At 44.1% G+C, this 18808-nt stretch overlaps 1 protein-coding gene across 1 annotated transcript in view; it reads right to left on the bottom strand.

Annotated features, from left to right (window-relative positions):
- SYCP2L (synaptonemal complex protein 2 like) overlaps positions 1 to 18808 on the bottom strand; it is a 146621-nt gene that overhangs the window by 116690 nt on the left and 11123 nt on the right. Inside the window, exons 5-7 of the mRNA XM_089682145.1 lie at positions 14699 to 14726; positions 14405 to 14490; positions 14210 to 14298 (exon numbers count right to left, since the gene is read on the bottom strand). Coding sequence (XP_089538271.1) covers positions 14210 to 14298; positions 14405 to 14490; positions 14699 to 14726 — 203 coding nt within the window. The remainder of the gene's footprint in view (positions 1 to 14209; positions 14299 to 14404; positions 14491 to 14698; positions 14727 to 18808) is intronic.

Below are 18808 nucleotides of genomic sequence, written 5' to 3'. Positions count from 1 at the left end.
GTGTTCCAGTAATGACTTGTATTGGGTCTCATTCCAGGATGCAATAGCTACCTGTAGATGGGAGCAAACTGCTTCCTGTAAAAAAAGTAAAACCAAAAACATCCCTTCCTTAATGGATTTAAACATTGCTCCACCTTCAGGTACCACTCACAATTCCGACCTAGGCCCCACTGCTCCAGTTAAATGTTCTAATAGACCCTATATTCAACATTATCACAATTCAATAAAAGGACCATAAATATACTCCGTCTACTATAACATCCTCTATGGTATCTTCCAACTTCAAGAATTCTAGTAACCATATGGTTAAACGTGTATATACACACCAAATCTACTCCTGTTTCTGGCTCAGTATCACCATCTACTTGTATACACATTCCTCCATCTAAGAGGGATAAATTCCATGCTAGACATCCATATTACTTCCAACCCCACTACCAAATAGTAATACTGATCTTCCCATTCCTTCACTTCTAATTTTACCTGCTAATACAACTTCTAATCACCACTCCTCATTACCCAATTCCTCCGCTTGTCATTCCCCTTCTTTTTTTAGGACTCTGCTCCCCTCCAATTAACTCACTAAAAAGAAAGCACACAGAAGAGGCTGTAGAGGGGGTAAAAAGTAGATCCAAAAAAAAAACCTCCAAAATAAACAAAAAAGAGCAAACAGCACAGACTATAAAAATCTTTAAATTTATCTACCCATCATTTGTCTGATTTTGATATCTCCCTACTCAATAGAGGTCTTAATTTTGCACCTACTTCCTCACCTAATCTCTTCTCTCTCTTTAAAGATCAAAATAAATATGTTCACAATTAAACCCTCAAAAGATTTAACATACGGTTGTTTAAGAACTTAGGCCATGAGGACACAGTTAGTGGTCCCGTTTCAGGTTCTCCTACATCTACTGATTTGGAGTGCCTTTAACTCTTGGAACAGCTTTATTCTGATTCCCATTCAGATGTTTTGGATCCCAGCAAGTTAGATTTCGTTATTTTCACCCGGAATCCAAACACCACTTTACCCATTACACATACTGTTTTAAGGCCAAAGTCTGTTTTTTAGCCATTACATGTCAAGGGGCCCCATCTAGAAAGTTATTTTTTAGGGTGGTTTATTCAGAATTTACTAAAATTATGCAAAAATTACCCTCTGGCACTAGACGTCCATCTTTGAACTTAAATTCTAGAGAGAGGCTTTAAAAATTCTAAACAGATAATCCCAACATCGTTCTAAAACCAGCAGATAAGGGTTGGGGTATTGTCCTCCTTAATATATCTGACTGACTATCTACTAGAAGCCTTCAGATTATCTGATACGCACACTTTACACAATTACTTAAGGATCCATTACCTGAATTTAAAACTTGAGACTTCGCAACTAGTTACTATAGCTTTACAAGATGGAATTACAGATAAACAGGAAGCCATTTTTTTGGCTAGAGATTTTTACAGTACCCAATATTTCTATTTCTTACCGAAAATCCATGAAAACCAAACCAATCCTTCGGGTAGACAAAATGTGGCGACCACAGAGCATCACCAGTGGTTTCTCACAATATGTAGACATTTTTCTACAACCCCTTGCTCAAGCTCAACAATCCTATATCAGAGACAGCACACACTTGTTAGAACTTTTTGCGCCTTACACCTGGGAGCCCAATTACTATTGGGTATCCCTGGATGTAAACTCACTATACATCCATACCACATGAGGTAGGCCTTACGGCCATACAACAATATTTATCCATGGATCCCTCTTTTAATCCCAAACAAGCATCTTTTATTACAAATGCTACGTCCTTTTGTCTTAAACATAATTATTTCACTTCTGACAATTACTTTTATCTTCAAATCCATGGCACCCCTCCTATGCTAATTTGACCATGAGTTTCTGGGAGGACAATTATATCTGGTGCAATAATCCTTTTGCAACACGTTGTTTATTATGGACGCTATATAGACGACATGCTGATCATCTGGGATGGCACCCCTGTGCAGGTTGAGGATTTTGTGGCCCATTGCAACTCCAATTCCTTTAGGTCTGTCCTTTACTTCAGTGCAACACAAAAGATGCACTTGCTTTTTTGGATCCAGATATGTATCACAAACAACATTACACACGTCAAAAGTTATTTCAAATCAGTAGCTGGTAATTCTTATTTACATTATACCAGCTGCCATCTTCCCAGGTGGATACAACACATTCCCAAAGGACAGTTCTGCAGTTTAAGACAGAATTGCACCTCGGACTCAGACTACATTATGCAGAGCCAAATACTTAAAAATAAATTCTCAGACAGAAAGGTTACCCATCCACTTTGGTGAAAAAGGCTTTTTCTTTTTACCAACATGGTAAACCACTTAAACCCCACAAAAATTAAGCGAACACCTCTGTCAGATTCCTTACCAGATTTCATCAGCAATATTGTCAAATGGAAAGCATTATCCAAAAACATTGGTCTATTTTACTTCAAGACCCTCATCTACAGAATGTTATAGATAAACCCAGATTCACTTACAGGAAGGCCCCTAGCCTGAAAAATAAATAGCTCCTAGCAAATACAATCCTTCATTTACCAATAATCCACTTTGCCTACTACCAATAAAAGGCATGTATCAATGTAAAAAAGGCATTGTGTAAGACTTGTAAATTTGTAGAGCACGGTCAAAAAAACCTTTACAACCAAGGGTAAAACTCATGTTTTGAGTGATTGCTATAACGGTTCTATTGATTATGTAGTCTATTGCCTGACTTGGCCTTGTGGCCTAGTTTATATAGGCCAAACTATTAGACCATTGTGTGTTAGATTTAGGGAACGTCGGCTTATTGAAGATGGTAAGGACTAACAGTGTCCCACGTCATTTTTTAGAATTCCATCAGAAATCCACAACAGATTTAAAAGTTTGGATCATAGAAGTCATCTCTAAACATCTTCCTGAATCTGAGCGTTTAAGGTTGTGCTCCCAAGAAGCATACTGGATCTTTATGTTGGACACATTGTTCCCGAGTGGACTTAATGAGGAATTAGATGTCAGCACCATCCTATAATGTAATTTTATATATGGGTGATTTGCAATATGTCCAAACCAATCACTACAGCCTTATTTATTATCAATTAATCAATTCTTTACTGTTTATTAGTTTTCATTAATTATTCCCTACTTTTACCAATACATTGCATCATTACAGTTATACATTTACCATTAGCATTTTGTATGTGAAAAATATCTATTCATTTATTTACAAGTGCACATATGTATCTTTTATATACAGTCATGGCCGAAATTGTTGGCACCCTTGATATTTCTCCAGGAAATCATGTATTTCTCACGAAACGTATTGCATTAACACATGTTTTGCTATACACATGTTTATTCCCTTTGTGTGTATTGGGACAAAACAAAAAAAGGGAGGAAAGAAAGCAAATTCGACATAATGTCACACAAACCTCCAAAAATGGGCTGGACAAAAGTATTGGCACCCTTTCACAACTGCGGATAAATAAGAATGTTACAAGCATGTGATGCTCCTGTAAACTCACCTGGGGCAAGTAACAGGTGTGGGCAATATAGAAATCACACCTGAAAGCAGATAAAAAGGAGAGACGTTCACTTAACCTTTGCATTGTGTGTCTGTCTGTGCCACACTAAGCATGGACAACAGAAAGAGGAGACGAGAACTGTCTGAGGACCTGAGAACCAAAATTGTGGCAAAATATCAACAATCTCAAGGTTACAAGTCCATCTCCAGAGAACTAGATTTGCCTTTGTCCACAGTGCGCAACATTATCAAGAAGTTTGCAACCCATGGCACTGTAGCTAATCTCCCTGGTCGTGGACGGATGAGGAAAATTGATGAAAGATTGCAACGCAGAATAGTCCGGATGGTGGATAAGCAGCCCCAAACATGTTCCAAAGACATTCAAGCTGTCCTGCAGGCTCAGGGAGCATCAGTGTCAGCGCGAACTATCCGTCGACATTTAAATGAAATGAAACGCTATGGCAGGAGACCCAGGAGGACCCCACTGCTGACACAGAGACATAAAAAAGCAAGACTACAGTTTGCCAAAATGTACTTGAGTAAGCCAAAAGCCTTCTGGGAAAACGTCTTGTGGACAGATGAGACCAAGATAGAGCTTTTCGGTAAAGCACATCATTCTACTGTTTACCGAAAACGGAATGAGGCCTACAAAGAACAAAACACAGTACCTACGGTAAAATATGGTGGAGGTTCAATGATGTTTTGGGGTTGTTTTGCTGCCTCTGGCACTGGGTGCCTTGACTGTGTGCAAGGCATCATGAAATCTGAGGATTACCAAAGGATTTTGGGTCGCACTGTAGGGCCCAGTGTCAGAAAGCTGGGTTTGCGTCCAAGATCCTGGGTCTTCCAGCAGGACAATGACCCCAAACATACGTCAAAAAGCACTCAGAAATGGATGGCAAAGAAGCGCTGGAGAGTTCTGAAGTGGCCAGCAATGAGCCCAGATCTAAATCCCATTGAACACCTGTGGAGAGATCTTAAAATTGCTGTTGGGAAAAGGTGTCCTTCCAATAAGAGAGACCTGGAGCTGTTTGCAAAGGAAGAGTGGTCCAAAATTCCGGGTGAGAGGTGTCAGAAGCTTATTGATGGTTATAGGAAGCGACTGATTTCAGTTATGTTTTCCAAAGGGTGTGCAACCAAATATTAAGTTAAGGGTGCCAATACTTTTGTCCAGCCCATTTTTGGGGTTTTGTGTGACATTATGTCATATTTGCTTTTCTGCCTCTGTTTTATATTTGTTCCAATACATACAAAGGGAATAAACATGTGTATAGCAAAACATGTGTTAATGCAATACCTTTTTTGTGTGAAATACTTGATTTTCAGGAAAAATATCAAGGGTGCCAACAATTTCGGCCATGACTGTATACTCCATATAAATCTATATATTGATTTGTTTATATATATTCCTCATGTATATATACACACACATTGGTATTATCTTCATTTTTTCTATTTCTTTTTTATTTTGTTTTAATTTTATTTCATTATTATTAACTCAATATTTTTCACTATCATTTATTTTTTAGTTTATTTCATTACCTTCCTTAGTAATTTTGCTATGTATATACTAAATGTTAATCGTCATTAGGTGTATGTATATATATATATATATATATATATATATATATATATATATACACACATACACACATATACATATACATACACACATATACATATACATACACACATATACATATACATATATATATATATATATACATACATATACATACACAAACACACACACACACACACACACACACATATATACATATACACACACACACACACTTACTTCCCATTATTGCATCAGCCTATGAATGAGAAGGGAGCGCACTTGCTCTCCATTGGCCTTGCATATGCTCCAAAACACATCACTTTGCATGCTGGTCCCTCCCACATCATCACGCTGACGTTGTGCTCCAGGGTGCATTTCAACGACATCTTCCAAGACTTACACACGCTTCCAGCTTCTTTCATCCATCTACAGTCTCCCCCAGCATGGACCATGGCATTCCCAGCGAGGACACGGTCATCATTTGATACTCCATTATACCAACAAGCTTCCTTTACACTTTTACCATGTGAGTGTTTTTACATTGTTCCTGAATAAATGTCCTTTATACTGCAGTTAGAGGTGCTTTTCTTCTTCTTTTGCAAACTGCTTTCACACTGGGTTGGGCTTCAGAGATGTAATGACAAGATACTGCGTAGAGATCAACCAATGTGGAGTGCCTAGGCAGTGAGATTGGCATTGTTCCCAGAGTTGCACCAAGGCTCTTCCCAGGTGGACCTTGGACAGGGTATGGTTCACCAGCCACTCCCATGCCAGCATGGGATCCTTGCAGGGTTCCACGATAATGGTGGCCCCCTATAGCTTCTGGTGAACTCCAAAAGGGAATGACCAGACCAACCTTTTTCAGGGGTGCCAAGAGTAACATTTGCTTGGGAGGTATATGGACCACACTTACTTGCTCAGGTTGTTTCTTGGTTGCCCTACATTGGGCCTAATAGACCTTGGAGCACTCTACACTACACTGGTTGCAGGCCACAGGCAAAGGCCTGCTGGCCAAAATGTTTCTATTTGGCCAACAGGTGAGGTAACTTAAGGTCTTTCAAAACATTCATGCCCAGCACAAACAGGCACTGTGGAATTTACTAGGCCACCACTAATCTAACCACTACACCACTTGGTCCTTGATTTGGATCCTCAGGATAGGTAAATTATTGACTGCTCTGAGGGACAGCCAGCAGGGGTCTAGTTGTTCCCAACTCCAAATCTCTGCACATAAAAAAAAATTAAAAAATAAAAATCACACTCCATGACAGTGACCTCTGACCCAGTGACTAGAGAGGATACCACTGGGCTCTGTGATACCATGTCCTCCATCTTGCTTGGACTTTGAATTTTCTGTCCCGGGGGTCATTCCTCTGCCCCTGGAGTCAGTAGTTTAACAACGGAATGGAAGGATTTCTGAATCTTCACCACCCACAGTTCTTTGCTATACAAGGCCACACCACCAGCATTTCCTGTCCTTCAAAGGGTCCCTGAAAAGCATGTTATCACTTCTCTAAAAGGTGGGGGCGATTCCTTTTTAGGAGGAGGCTCTTGTATTAAGATGGCAACATCCTGAGCTTGCTTTGTCAGTGCAGTTTGCAGGGCTGACAGGGGTGAAGATGCCAGGGCTTCCTCCTTGAGATATGCAGGTTCATATTTCTTTGTTATTGCCACTGTTGCTTCCGCCTCTTCTTGTTCCCGTGCAACCGCATCCAACACAGCATCATGGAAGGAGATGGTAGGCTGCACCTCAAATTTCTCTCGCAGGGTTATCCGGACTGGGCCAGTCTTCAACTGTGAACTGGTTCCTTAATATATGGTCTGAATAAATGATGTCAGCATATCTCTTTTCCAGGCTCCTGCAGAGGCTCTGGATGGTTACCGCAGAATGCATGAGGTCCTCATCCTTCTGCCGTTTCCTTACAAAGAACCTTCACCTGAGCTCCAGAAGTGGTATCCATCTTCTCCTTAAACAGGCTCTCCAAGTGTGACACACTCTGTACTAAGGTAGCACACTCCTCTAAGGCGACAGAGCAAATAATTTCTAACAGGCCCATGAGAAACCCACAGGTGAAAAAGGGGCTAAAAGCTCACAGTACTACCTTAAAATCTTATGACAAAAGCCTGCATTGGATGAGACCTTAACATCCACCTGGTAAAACTTCACAAACGCATGAACAGAAGAGTAGGTGGAACGCTTGTAAATTTGAGATACACATGCCTGATGCTTAAAAGCCCATGAAACACAAACTGATCTAGTGGAGTGCACTTTGACTGGGAAGGGTGGAAATTTGTTGGCAGGGCAATATCCCTGATAGGAGAAAAACAGTGCGAGCGACATCCTGTACAAAGTCTTCCACTAAGGGGTGAAAGGCAAGCGGTCTTTGAAAAAGAATTTTGACTGAGATCTGACCCTTAATACTCCACACCAGACTAGAGACAAGACAGGATTCATCCCAAGAGGTATTTCCCTGGATAGCAATTTCTTGTCTTGCACCATGAGAAGTGTGATTTCCAGGTGCAATGGTAGACTTTGCTTGAAGTTTATTTGCTAGATTTTAAGACTATAGAAGTAACTGGAGGCCCCATCATTAAAAAGCTGGACTTCAACAGCCAGGCCATTAAAGTCAGCAACCAAGAAGCAGGATGGCATAATGGTCCTTGTGAGTCAAGATCCAGACAGAATCTGTGAGGGCCCACAGAGAGAGTCTGCAGAAATGTGGCTAGACTCAAGAACAATAACCACCGGGGCCAGTTCGGAGTGATGAGATTCATCAGAATGCTCTCCACATCTATCATGCAGAGCAGGCAAAGAAGCAGCTTCGGAGGAGGAATGGCATCAGATCGAACTGATCCCACAGAGTCACCAGAGTATCTACTGCATAAGCTAAAGATTCCCTGGAAAAGGAGACAAATGAGTGCAGATTGTTTTTGAAACTGGAAGGCAGTAAGCCTTGAAACACTTCGGGATGAGGAGACTGTCCAGACGCTGACAACTAAGGAAGTTCACTTGCCAAAACTCCACATCTGGGAAATGCACAGTAGACAGGGCTGGAACATGAAGTTCTGCCCAAGCCAAAATCTGAGCTTATCTGAGCTGGGAGACTTCAAGTCCCTCCAAAATAGTTGATGTAAACTACTGGCTGTGGCATTGGTTGGATGAATACGGTTTGGATGATTTTACAAAAAAGGTCCCTTGTTGAAGGGATAATCAAATCACTCTTTCCAGATTACTGATTTGGAAAAAACAAGCTTCCTCCAGTGACCAAGCTCTTGTACCAAGTGTGTCCAGAACTCTCCCATCTGACAGACTGGCAAACTTCAGATCCTTCCAGACCAGTGAGAAGTTGGTCCCTGACAAACCTGGTTTGGAGGTCAGGCGTATGTGGTCCAGTGCTCCCTGGGAGCGTGCAGCACCGCGATCCGGTGCACGCTGTGTCTTCCGGACACAGTGGAGCACCGATCGTCAGATGGGATCTCTGTACGAGGTCCCGATCATGTGATCGCTGATTGGCCAATCAGTGATCACATGCAAAGTAGTAAGCAAGATGTCACTTGTGACATCATTGCTTACTACGTGTGAAATCTGTGAATGATCACAGAGGTCACATGGTACAAGGCTATTCACAACAGCCTTGTACCATGTGACAAGCTGTGACCAATCACAGCTCACTCAGTAGTTCTCAATGGCTTCAAGAATACAGCTAGAGAAAAGGAGAAATTATTGCTTTTACATCCTTTATGGGTGTAAAAGCAATCAGTGTGAAAAAAAAAAAAAAATCTTCATCACCCCCCACAAGTAGTACAGTGTCACCATGGTGACACTGTACTGCTAGGGTGACAGTATGTAAAAAAAAAATAAAAATATAAAAAAAAAAAAGTTTAAAATTATAAATTTTGGTTATAAACTAATTTGGGTTATTTTTTTTTTTACTAGAAATATAATGGAATACATTTTGGCCAAAATTTATGATGAAATACTATTAATTTGCAAAATTTTATAAGAAAAAACTTTTCAAAATTTTTGGACATTTTAATTTACATAGCAAACAAAATAAAAATCCCAGTGATGAATAAACACCACCAAAATAAAGCTTTATCTGTCTCTAGAAAATGCTAAAAAAATTATATGGGTACAGTGTTGCATGACCATGCAATTGTCATTTAAAGTGTGATAGCACTGAAAGCTGAAAATTGGCCTGGACAGGAAGGGGGTAAAAGTGTGACTGAAAGTGGTTAATCCCAGGTCCCTAATGCAAAAGAAGAGGGTCAGATGGATCCTGGGCTGTAGTGTCTTAATATGAGTCTGGAAAGCATGGATTTTTTTCTTGCAGAAAGAATACCCTGGACAAAAGTTTCCAGGAGAAGACCTAGTTACTCCAAACTATGTATCAGCTAACTATGTGTGCTTGCATCTGGTGGTTCAGGATCCACCTGAAGGTCTGCAGAGTTTGAAGAGTTGCTGTATATTGACTGGCAGAGTCTGTGCTGACTGTTCCCTCATTAGATAATTCAGGTATATCACTGAGGAAATCCCTTGAGAGCAAACCAGGTCAAATACAGGGGCTGGCACCTTGGTGGAAACCCAAGCCTAAAAAAGGAAGGGGCTATTAATGTCCTGGAAAGATGGGGACATGCAAGAAGGCATATTTGAGGTCCACAGAAGCCCCCCTGACAGAGGAAGGCAATGACTGGCCTTCCATTCCATCAATTTTTGTACCTGAAGGAAGTTGAGAACCTTTAGATCCAAAATGGGAAGAAGGATGAATGCCCCCCTTTTGCTTTGGAAGCAATGAAGAGGTTTAAGTAAAATCCTTGTATCCTTTCCTGAAATGAGCTAACAGATGTCCCCCACTTTGACAAGTAGGAATTCGCCCTCATTGCGAGGACGACTTGCTTGCTGGTTTGGAGGATTACCTCCCAATGGCCAGTGTCATAGCCGACTCTGCAGAGTTCACACCTTAGGGCACTCTCCGAAGCAGTAAAACACATGATAGGCTCGCCCAAATAAAGGGCAAAGCTTTGACTTACCAAGAAGTATTTCTGAGATGCTCTGCAGTCCCCTCCATTCATGGCACACTGGAGAAAGATAGGGAGGAACCTAGGGACATTCTCCATCTGGATATCCTTTGCCCTCATGGTTGTTATGCTCTCTGAGTACTCAGGGACAGGGTTCCACCAGATGGGGGCACCATAGCCCTGGACCTGTAAAGCACTCTGTGGCTAACCCACACTTTACACCAAAGCTTTCTAGCAGACACCTTAGCAGAGCCCAATGCCATCAGCCCACATTAGAGGTCAACCCTGCTTTTTCCCAATAGTGGGGTTCAGGTAAAGGTCTCCAATGCTTGCAGCGACTAAAGGAAGCTTGCTAGAAGATTAAAAAAACAAACAAAAAAAACCCCAAACAAATAAAACAACTGCTTCTGACTTGGGAGATAATATGCGTTTCCCTAGAATGCTAATACAAATGAGTATGGTGAGAGTGAAAGATTATTATTATTATTATTATTATTATACAGTATTTATAAAGCGCCAATAGTTCGCTCAGCGCTGTACATTACAAAGGGAGACAGAACATGTGACAGAACAATACCAATACAATGCAAAACATGAGGGGATCAAGGGCCCTGCTCTTTCGAGCTTACAATCTAGGAGGGAGGGGGTGGTGGCACAGGAGGAGATAGCTGTGGGGGATGGAGTGGTAGGAAGAGTGGAGGAGGGAGGCAAGTTAGCAGGGGGTGGGGTAGGCTTCCCTGAAGAGATGGGTTTTCAGGGTGCGCTTAAAGGAGAGGAGAGTAGGTGATAATCTGATGGGTTGGGGCAGGGAGTTCCAGAGGATGGGTGACACCCTGGAGAAGTCCTGGAGGCGGGCATGGGAGGAGGAGACCAGGGAACTAGAGAGAAGGAGGTCTTGTGAGGAGCGGAGTGTGCGTGCTGGGCGGTACTTGGATATTAGGTCAGTGATGTAGTTCGGGGCAGTATGGTGGACAGCTTTGTACGTCAGCGTTAGGATTTTGAATTTGATCCGTTGCGCAATCGGAAGCCAGTGGAGGGATTGGCAGAGGGGGGTGGCGGAGACAGAGCGGTTGGAAAGGTGAATGAGTCTGGCAGCCGTGTTCAGGATGGACTGAAGAGGGGATAGCCAGCGGCGAGGCAGGCCAGTGAGGAGGGAGTTGCAGTAGTCGAGTCGTGATATGATGAGGGAGTGGATGAGCTGTTTAGTGGTTTCTGGGGTTAGGAACGTGCGGATTTTGGCGATGTTGCGGAGGTGGAGTCTGCACGAGTTTGTTAAAGATTGGACTTGGGGCTGGAAGGATAGGTTGGAGTCCAGAATGACACCCAGTACTCTGGCCTGCAGGGCGGGTTTGATGGTAGCGTTGTTGGATGTGACGGAGAAATCAATGGGGGGTGGTGTCCGGGCTGGGGGGAAGACAAGAAACTCGGTTTTGGAGAGGTTCAATTTAAGGAAGTGGAGCGACATCCAGTCTGATATGTCGTTCAGTAGGTGTGTGATTCGGGCTGAGACCAAGGGGGTGAGGTGGGGGGTTGAGAGATAGATTTGTGTGTCGTCGGCATAGAGGTGGTAGTTGAAGCCGTGAGAGTGTATGAGTTGGCCAAGGGAGGAGGTATAGATGGAGAAGAGAAGGGGCCCGAGGACAGAGCCTTGAGGGACCCCAACAGAGAGGGGGAGTGAGGGGGAGGTGGTAGCATTATAGGTAACGCTGAAAGAGCGTTGTGACAGGTAGGATGAGATCCAGGAGAGAGCAGAATCTCTGAGGCCGAGGGAGTGTAGTTTTTTGAGGAGGAGGGGGTGGTCGACTGTGTCGAAGGCCGCAGAGAGGTCAAGGAGTAGGAGCACTGAATAGTGTCCATTAGCTTTGGCGGTTAGCAGGTCGTTGGAGAGTTTGAGTAAGGCAGTTTCGGTGGAGTGTAGGGGACGGAAGCCGGACTGTAGGGGATCGAGGAGGTTGTTGTCGTTGAGGTGAGAGCATAGGCGGGTGTAGACTAGGCGCTCGAGGAGTTTAGATGTAAATGGGAGCAGGGAGATGGGTCTGAGGTTGTTCGGGTCATTGGGGTCCAGGGAGGGCTTTTTAAGTATGGGGGTGATGTGTGCATGTTTCAGAGGGGAGGGGAAAGTGCCTGAGGAGAGGGAGAGATTGAAGATGTGGGTGAGGGAGCGTAGGATGGAGGAGGAGGAAGGTCGTAGGAGTTGTGAGGGGATAGGGTCGAGGGGGCAGGTGGTGAGGCGGGCATCAGAGAGGGTCTTGGAGACTTCCTCGATGGTAGTAAGGTCAAAGGTGTGGAGTGTTGGGGGAGCTTCAGTATGAGGAATGTAGGGTGGGGTGGAAGAGGAGGTCAGAGCAGTGGTGGGGCCGTGGGAGAGGGGTGATGAGGGGGTAGCTGAGTGAGGGTGAAGGGGGTTGGAGAGAGTTTGAGCAGCGACGAAGTCCCTGCGGGTTATGTCGAGGGGGAGGGGGGATAAGGGGGTAGCTGTGTGAGAGGGGACAGGTTGAGAGGGCGTGTGAGTTGCGGCAATGTCCTTGCGAATTGTGTCAATTTTGTTTTTGAAGTGATTGGCAATCTCAAGGGCAGTGAGTGAGGTGCTGGGTGGAGGTGGGGGTGGAGAGAGTAGAGAGTTGAAGGCAGAGAAGAGTCGGCAAGGATTGGAGGAGAGGGCCTTGATGAGGGTCAAGAAGTAGGCCTGTTTGGCAGCATGGAGGGAGGAGGTGTAGGTGCGGAAGGCAGATTTGTAGCGGGTGAAGGCTTGTTTGGATTTGGTTTTGCGCCATAGTCGCTCCAGGGCACGACTTTGTCGTTTGAGGGTTTTGGTGTGATCAGTCTGCCAGGGCTGGAGCGGTCGGGGTCTGGTGTTGCGTGTGGTTAAAGGCGCTAGTGAGTCAAGGGCTGTTGAGAGCGCATTGTTGTAGGCGGTCAAAGCCAAGTCGGGGCAGGACAAGGGGAGGATGCGGTCGTGGAGTTGATCAGCTGCAGAGTGGAGGGAGGCAGGGTTAAGGTTGCGGAGGTTACGGCTGGTAGTAGTGTGACATTTGGAGGGGTAGGCGTTGGAGGACGAGGAGATAGAGAAGGTGATCAGGTTGTGGTCAGAGAGAGGGAAGGGGGTGTTAGTGAGGTTGTGGGGAGCACATCGGTTGGAGAAGACAAGATCAAGGATATTTCCGTCGGAGTGGGTGGTGGATTGTATGCACTGTGCAAGTGCAAAGGAGGAGGTTAGGTGGAGGAGACGGGCTGTGTCCGGGTTGTCGAGGTTGACAGGGATGTTAAAATCCCCAAGAATTATGGTGGGTAGCTCAGAGGAGAGGAAGAAGGGTAGCCAGGAGGAGAAGTCATCCAGGAAGCGGGGTATGGATCCAGGAGGCCGGTATATCACAGCAATCTTCAGGGGGGTTGGGGAGAATAGTCGGACGCAGTGGGCCTCGAAGGAGGAGAAGGATAGGGAGGGGGGGGTTTGGGAGGACTCGGAAGGTGCTCTGCGGTGACAGGAGCAGACCAACCCCTAATACAAGATTATACTTGTATTAGGCTGTCCTTACAGCTGAAGGTAGTAGCATTACTCTACGTACTTGAATTACTCATCCTGTGTACCTTAATGTGTGATTAAGAGATATGAATGTTCAATATATGTAATAATTAATAATATACCAGTCCCTGCTCTCAAAGAGTCTATAATCTCAGTTCCCCAACTCACATTCATACATGCACATACTAGGGGCAATTTAGATAAGAGCCAGTTAACCTACTAGCATGAGTGTGGAAGGAAACCAGTTTATCCAGAGGAAACCCACGCAGGCACATGGAGAACATGCAGACTCCAGGAATGTAGTATTGTGGTAACGATTTGAGCCAGATTAGTTCTGCGAGGCAGAAGTGTTAACAACTGTGCTGCTCTATATATTACAAAGTAGATATTGACTTCTTTGATAAAGCAAAAGAGAACAGTAAAGTCTAGCAATGCAAGTTTCTTGTAACTGGCTCACAAAACAGATTAATTCTGATTTGCTGTTGAATTTCATATCTTAATTGTTGCTGTACTGAACAGTTCTGATGAATTATTAGAGTCTACATTTATCACTTACAGCAGAGAGCTCATTTCTTCAGAGGATTGAAGCGACTTCTTATCTTCCCGTGAAATATGATCCAGAATGTGGTTGAAAGTCTTTATTGCCTTTAGAGTTGTTTTTGGAAATATTACAAACACAAACAAAAAATAAAAAAACTTATTGAAAAAGGTCAGATTAGTACACAAAGTGAAATATTTGAACATGACTTACCTCCAATTGAATATGAAACGTGGGCCACTTTTCTGCTATTATATATCCAAGATGAAACAAAAAAGAATCCAGTAACTGCTTTACACCTAAATCAAAATAACAAATGATTTGAATTAATCTTTTAATCATAGTACTACAGTATTATCCTGCTTGGAATTAGACAAACACATTTTGTTGTTGCAATATATTCACATGAGTAAACACTTAGGAAATAACAAATAAACAGTACATCAATAAAAATAACATTTCTAAAGCCAAGAACACCTCATTTTGCAGTAAGGAAAAAATACTTACCATCTTTGTTGTTATTTCTGCAAATAACCTAATACACAAAAAAAAAACAAAAAAAAAAAACAAAAGCCTGAGAAACAAGGTTATGTCTTTGAGTTGCCAGATTTACACACATTTTCTACACCAAAGATAAAGCAAAGATAAAAGTGTCCAGTGCAATAATTGCTAAGTTGCATCCAGGGGCTGACTGACCATTCAGGCATTGCACGAGGGCCCAGGGTCAGTAGGGGGCCCGTGAGAGGATTACTGTCCAGTGATAGTGTGGGGAGCGGAGAAGGAGGCAGTCTCAGATCCCAACCCAGAAGTAGCTCACCTGTCACTTCAGGTGGGGGCAGAGTGAGTCGGGTGACGGGTCCGGACACTGTGCTGGTGATGGAGCTGGTGGGCAGTTGGAAGGCGAGAGGCATATCATCTATGGGTGCGGGGTGTTCACCACCACCCCCCGGATGATATGCATCAGGAACAAAGTCAGAGGTGATCGGTGCAGTGGGACAGTGACAACACTGATCTCCCTGCATGGATTTCAATGAAGCAGCTGAAAGACTTCCAGCTGCCTCCTTGAAATCCATGCAGGGAGATCGGTACTGTCCCTCCACTGCACCGATCATCCCTGACTGTGCATCGGATTTCCCTCCTGGGCTCCCCCCCTCTGTGCTCCTTACCCCCCCTTGCAGGTCTTTGATGCTTTGTCTTCTCAGACAGTGTCCAGCCCCTCCCCCCCCCCATCCTCCACGGCAGAGGAGAGAGGATCTGCTCTGCTTCCCCTGTTCAGATCAGCCGGCAGCTCTGTGATTGTCTATCTCCCTCTCTCTCCCCCCTCTCTCCCCTTCCTTTCCTTCATCCCCTCCTTTCATTCTTTCCTCCCTCCCTCCCCTCCTTTCATTTCCTTCATTCCTTCCTTCTACTCCTTCCCTCCCTTTTCTTCCTTCCCTTCTTTCCTTCCATCCACCATTCCCTCCCTTCCTCCATCCCCTCCCTTCATTCTTTCCTTCCTTCCCTCGCGCTCGCCCTCCCTCCCCTTTCCTTCCTTCATCTATTTCATCCATCCTTTTTTATTTTTTTTCTTTCTTTCCTTCCTCCCCTCCTTCCTTCCTTCCTCCCATCCTCCATCCCTTTTCTTCCTTCCTTACCTTCATTCCTTCCTCTATCCCCTCCCTTCATTTTTTCCTTCCCTTCCTCCTCGTCCTTCAATCATTCCTTCCCTCCCCTTCTCCATTCCTTTCATAACCTTCCTTCCATTTCCTTTCTTCCTCACTCCCCTCCTTCCCTTTCCTTCATTCTTTCCTCCATCCATTCCCTCCCTTTCCTACTCTCTCTATTTATTCCCTTTCTTCCTTCCATCCTCCCTCCCCTTCCTTCCTTCTTCCTCTATCCCCTCCCTTCATTCTTTCCTCCATCCCCTCATTTCCTTCCTTCCTCCATCTATTCCCTCTCTTTTCTTCCTTCCTCCCTTCCCTCCTTTACCTTCATTACTTCGTCCATCCATTTTCTTTCCTTCCTCCATCCATTCCCTCCCTTTTTTCTTTTTTCCCTTCCTTCCTCCCACCCCTCCTTCCTTCCCATTCTCTCCCTCCTCTCCCCTTTCTTCCTTCCTCCATCTATTGCCTCCCTTTTTCTTCCTTCCTCCCCTCTCTTCCTCCATCCATTCCCTCCCTAACTTCCTCCCTTCCCTCCATTTTCTCTTTCTTTCCTTCCTCCATTCCCTCTTTCCCTTCCTTCATCTCCTCCATTCTTTCCTCCCACCCCTCCATTCTTTCCTCCCACCCTTCCTTCCTTCCTTCCCTCCCCTTTCTTCCTCCATCCATTCCCTCCCTTTCCTTCCTCCATCCCCTCCTTTTTCTTCCTTCCCTTCCTTCATTCCCTCCCTCCTTTTCCCTTCCTTCCCCTTCCTCCATCCATTCATTCCTTCCTCCATTCCCTCCTTTTCCCTTCCTTCCCCTTCCTCCATCCATTCATTCCTTCCTCCATCCATTCCCTCCTTTTCCCTTCCTTCCCCTTCCTCCATCCATTCATTCCTTCCTCCATCCATTCCCTCCTTTTCCCTTCCTTCCCCTTCCTCCATCCATTCCTTCCCTTTTCTTCCTTCCTCCATCCCCTACCTTCATTCTGTCCTCCCTCCCTCCAATTTCCTTCCTTCATCCATTCCCACCCTCCCTTTTCTTACTTCCTTCCCTCCTTTCCTTCCTTCCTTCATCCATTCTCTCCCTCAATTTTATTTCTTTCTCCATTTATTTTTTCCTTTTCTTCCTTCCCTCCCTTCATTCCCTCCCTTTAATTCCTTATCTTCATTCCTTCCTCTATCCCCTCCCTTCATTTTTTCATTCCCTCCCTCCTCGTTCTTCAATCATTCCTTCCTTTCTCCCTCTTTTCTTCCTTTCTTCCTCCCTTCCTTTACCTTCATTACTTCATCCATCCATTTTCTTTCCTTCCTTCATTCCTCTGTCCATTCCTTCCTTCATTCCCTCCCCTTCCTTCATCCATTCCCTCCCTTTCTTTCCTCCATCCATTCCCTCTCTAACTTCCTCCCTTCCCTCCTTTTCCTTCATTCCTTCCTCCATCAATTTTCTTTCCTTCCTTCATCAATTCCCTCCCTTTTCTTGTTTCCCAATTACCCCCCTCCCTTTTCATCTGTCCCTTCCTTCCTCCATCCCCTCCCTTCATTCGTTCCTCCCACCCCTCCTTCCTTCCCTAACCTTTCTTCCTCCATTTATTCCCTACTTCCATCCATTTCCTTCCTTCCGATATAAGGGGGTACAGGTTCTGTTTATTCATCCCAATCGAATGACAGCCCAACATATACTAGTGCTCCCTGTTCACTCCCTACTGACACTGTCCACTGCCCCCACAAAATCATTGTGAAAAATATACAGAAATAAATTGTAAAAAATAAATTACAAAATTAGATAAAAAAAAAAAAAAATTTACACCCACGCCATTGCTCTATCGACACCATCCACTGGCCACCCAAAAGCTTTTTGAATAAAATGATAAAAATAATAAAACAATTTGTAAAAAAAAAAAAATAATAATTATATAAAATTGTAAAATAATAATAAAAAAGCAAGAACTACTGACACCATCCTACACATACTACCCACCGCCATACACTCCGCACTCCCCTCCCTGTACATACTACCCACTGTCATACACTCCACGCTGTACATTCTCTATTTAACATTACCTCATTCTGCACTATACAAGTCATCTCAGACACTATTTAACCACACCCATTTTAAGCCATGCCAAATTTTTAGCGCAATTTAAAACACACCCCTCCTCTCTCACTCCTCCTCCTCTCTTACACCCCTACTCACTCATCCCTTCCTGTCTCACTCCTCCTCCTCCTCTCTCACACCCCTCCTCTTTTTCATCCTCTCAGTCCCCTCTCTTTCACTTCCCCCACATGGCAGCCATCTTTAAACCTGAAAATGCCCAGTGGCTTCTACGGAAAGAAGCCGGGAACATTCATGCAGTCTTTGCTGCAGTAAATATTTAAATGCCCCTTCTATGCAGTTGAGTTGCAATATGTAGGTAGGGTGTTGTGTGGGTGTGCTTGATTGTAGGCAGGGACACAGGGGGTCCCATTATCTCTTACTGCCCGGGGGCCCAGTGAGTTGTCAGTCCGCCCCTGGTTGCATCACAAATCACTGGCTCGCTCGTAGCAGACTGCTGAAATATGAAGTTAGTGTTGCTAGTCTATTTTTTTCAAAAACTGACAGCACAACACCTAATATTCCATTTCAGATAAATACAGAATTTTTTGTTTTCGAATGGGTAAGAGTATACTGTACTGGTGATTCCTGACAAGAGGAAAAACAACTTGGAGAACTAAGTCCAAAAGACAGACCCAGATTAGTTGGATTATATCCAGCCCATAACACCTGAATGTACAGATTCTGGACCACGTAGCTGCACAACAAATCTGCTCATGTGCACTTTTTGCCCTGAAGCCAAACTAAGCACGGAGGTCTTTATTTCCACCATAGAACAGGATGTGAAGAGCATCTGATTTCTCGGCTTCTTGCCTTATCCCCAAAAGGAAGCCAGGAAATGCACCTCTTCTGAAGAGGGAGAGACAATGACGTACTAAATTCAAAAATTCTAAAGGAGAAC

Source organism: Staurois parvus, unplaced genomic scaffold (genome assembly GCF_062004578.1).
Source record: "Staurois parvus isolate SC_StPar_1 unplaced genomic scaffold, SC_StPar_1.0 ptg000287l, whole genome shotgun sequence".
Lineage (NCBI taxonomy): Eukaryota > Metazoa > Chordata > Amphibia > Anura > Ranidae > Staurois > Staurois parvus.
Note: the sequence above shows the minus strand (reverse complement) of the source record. Positions and strands in the feature narration are given on the sequence as shown.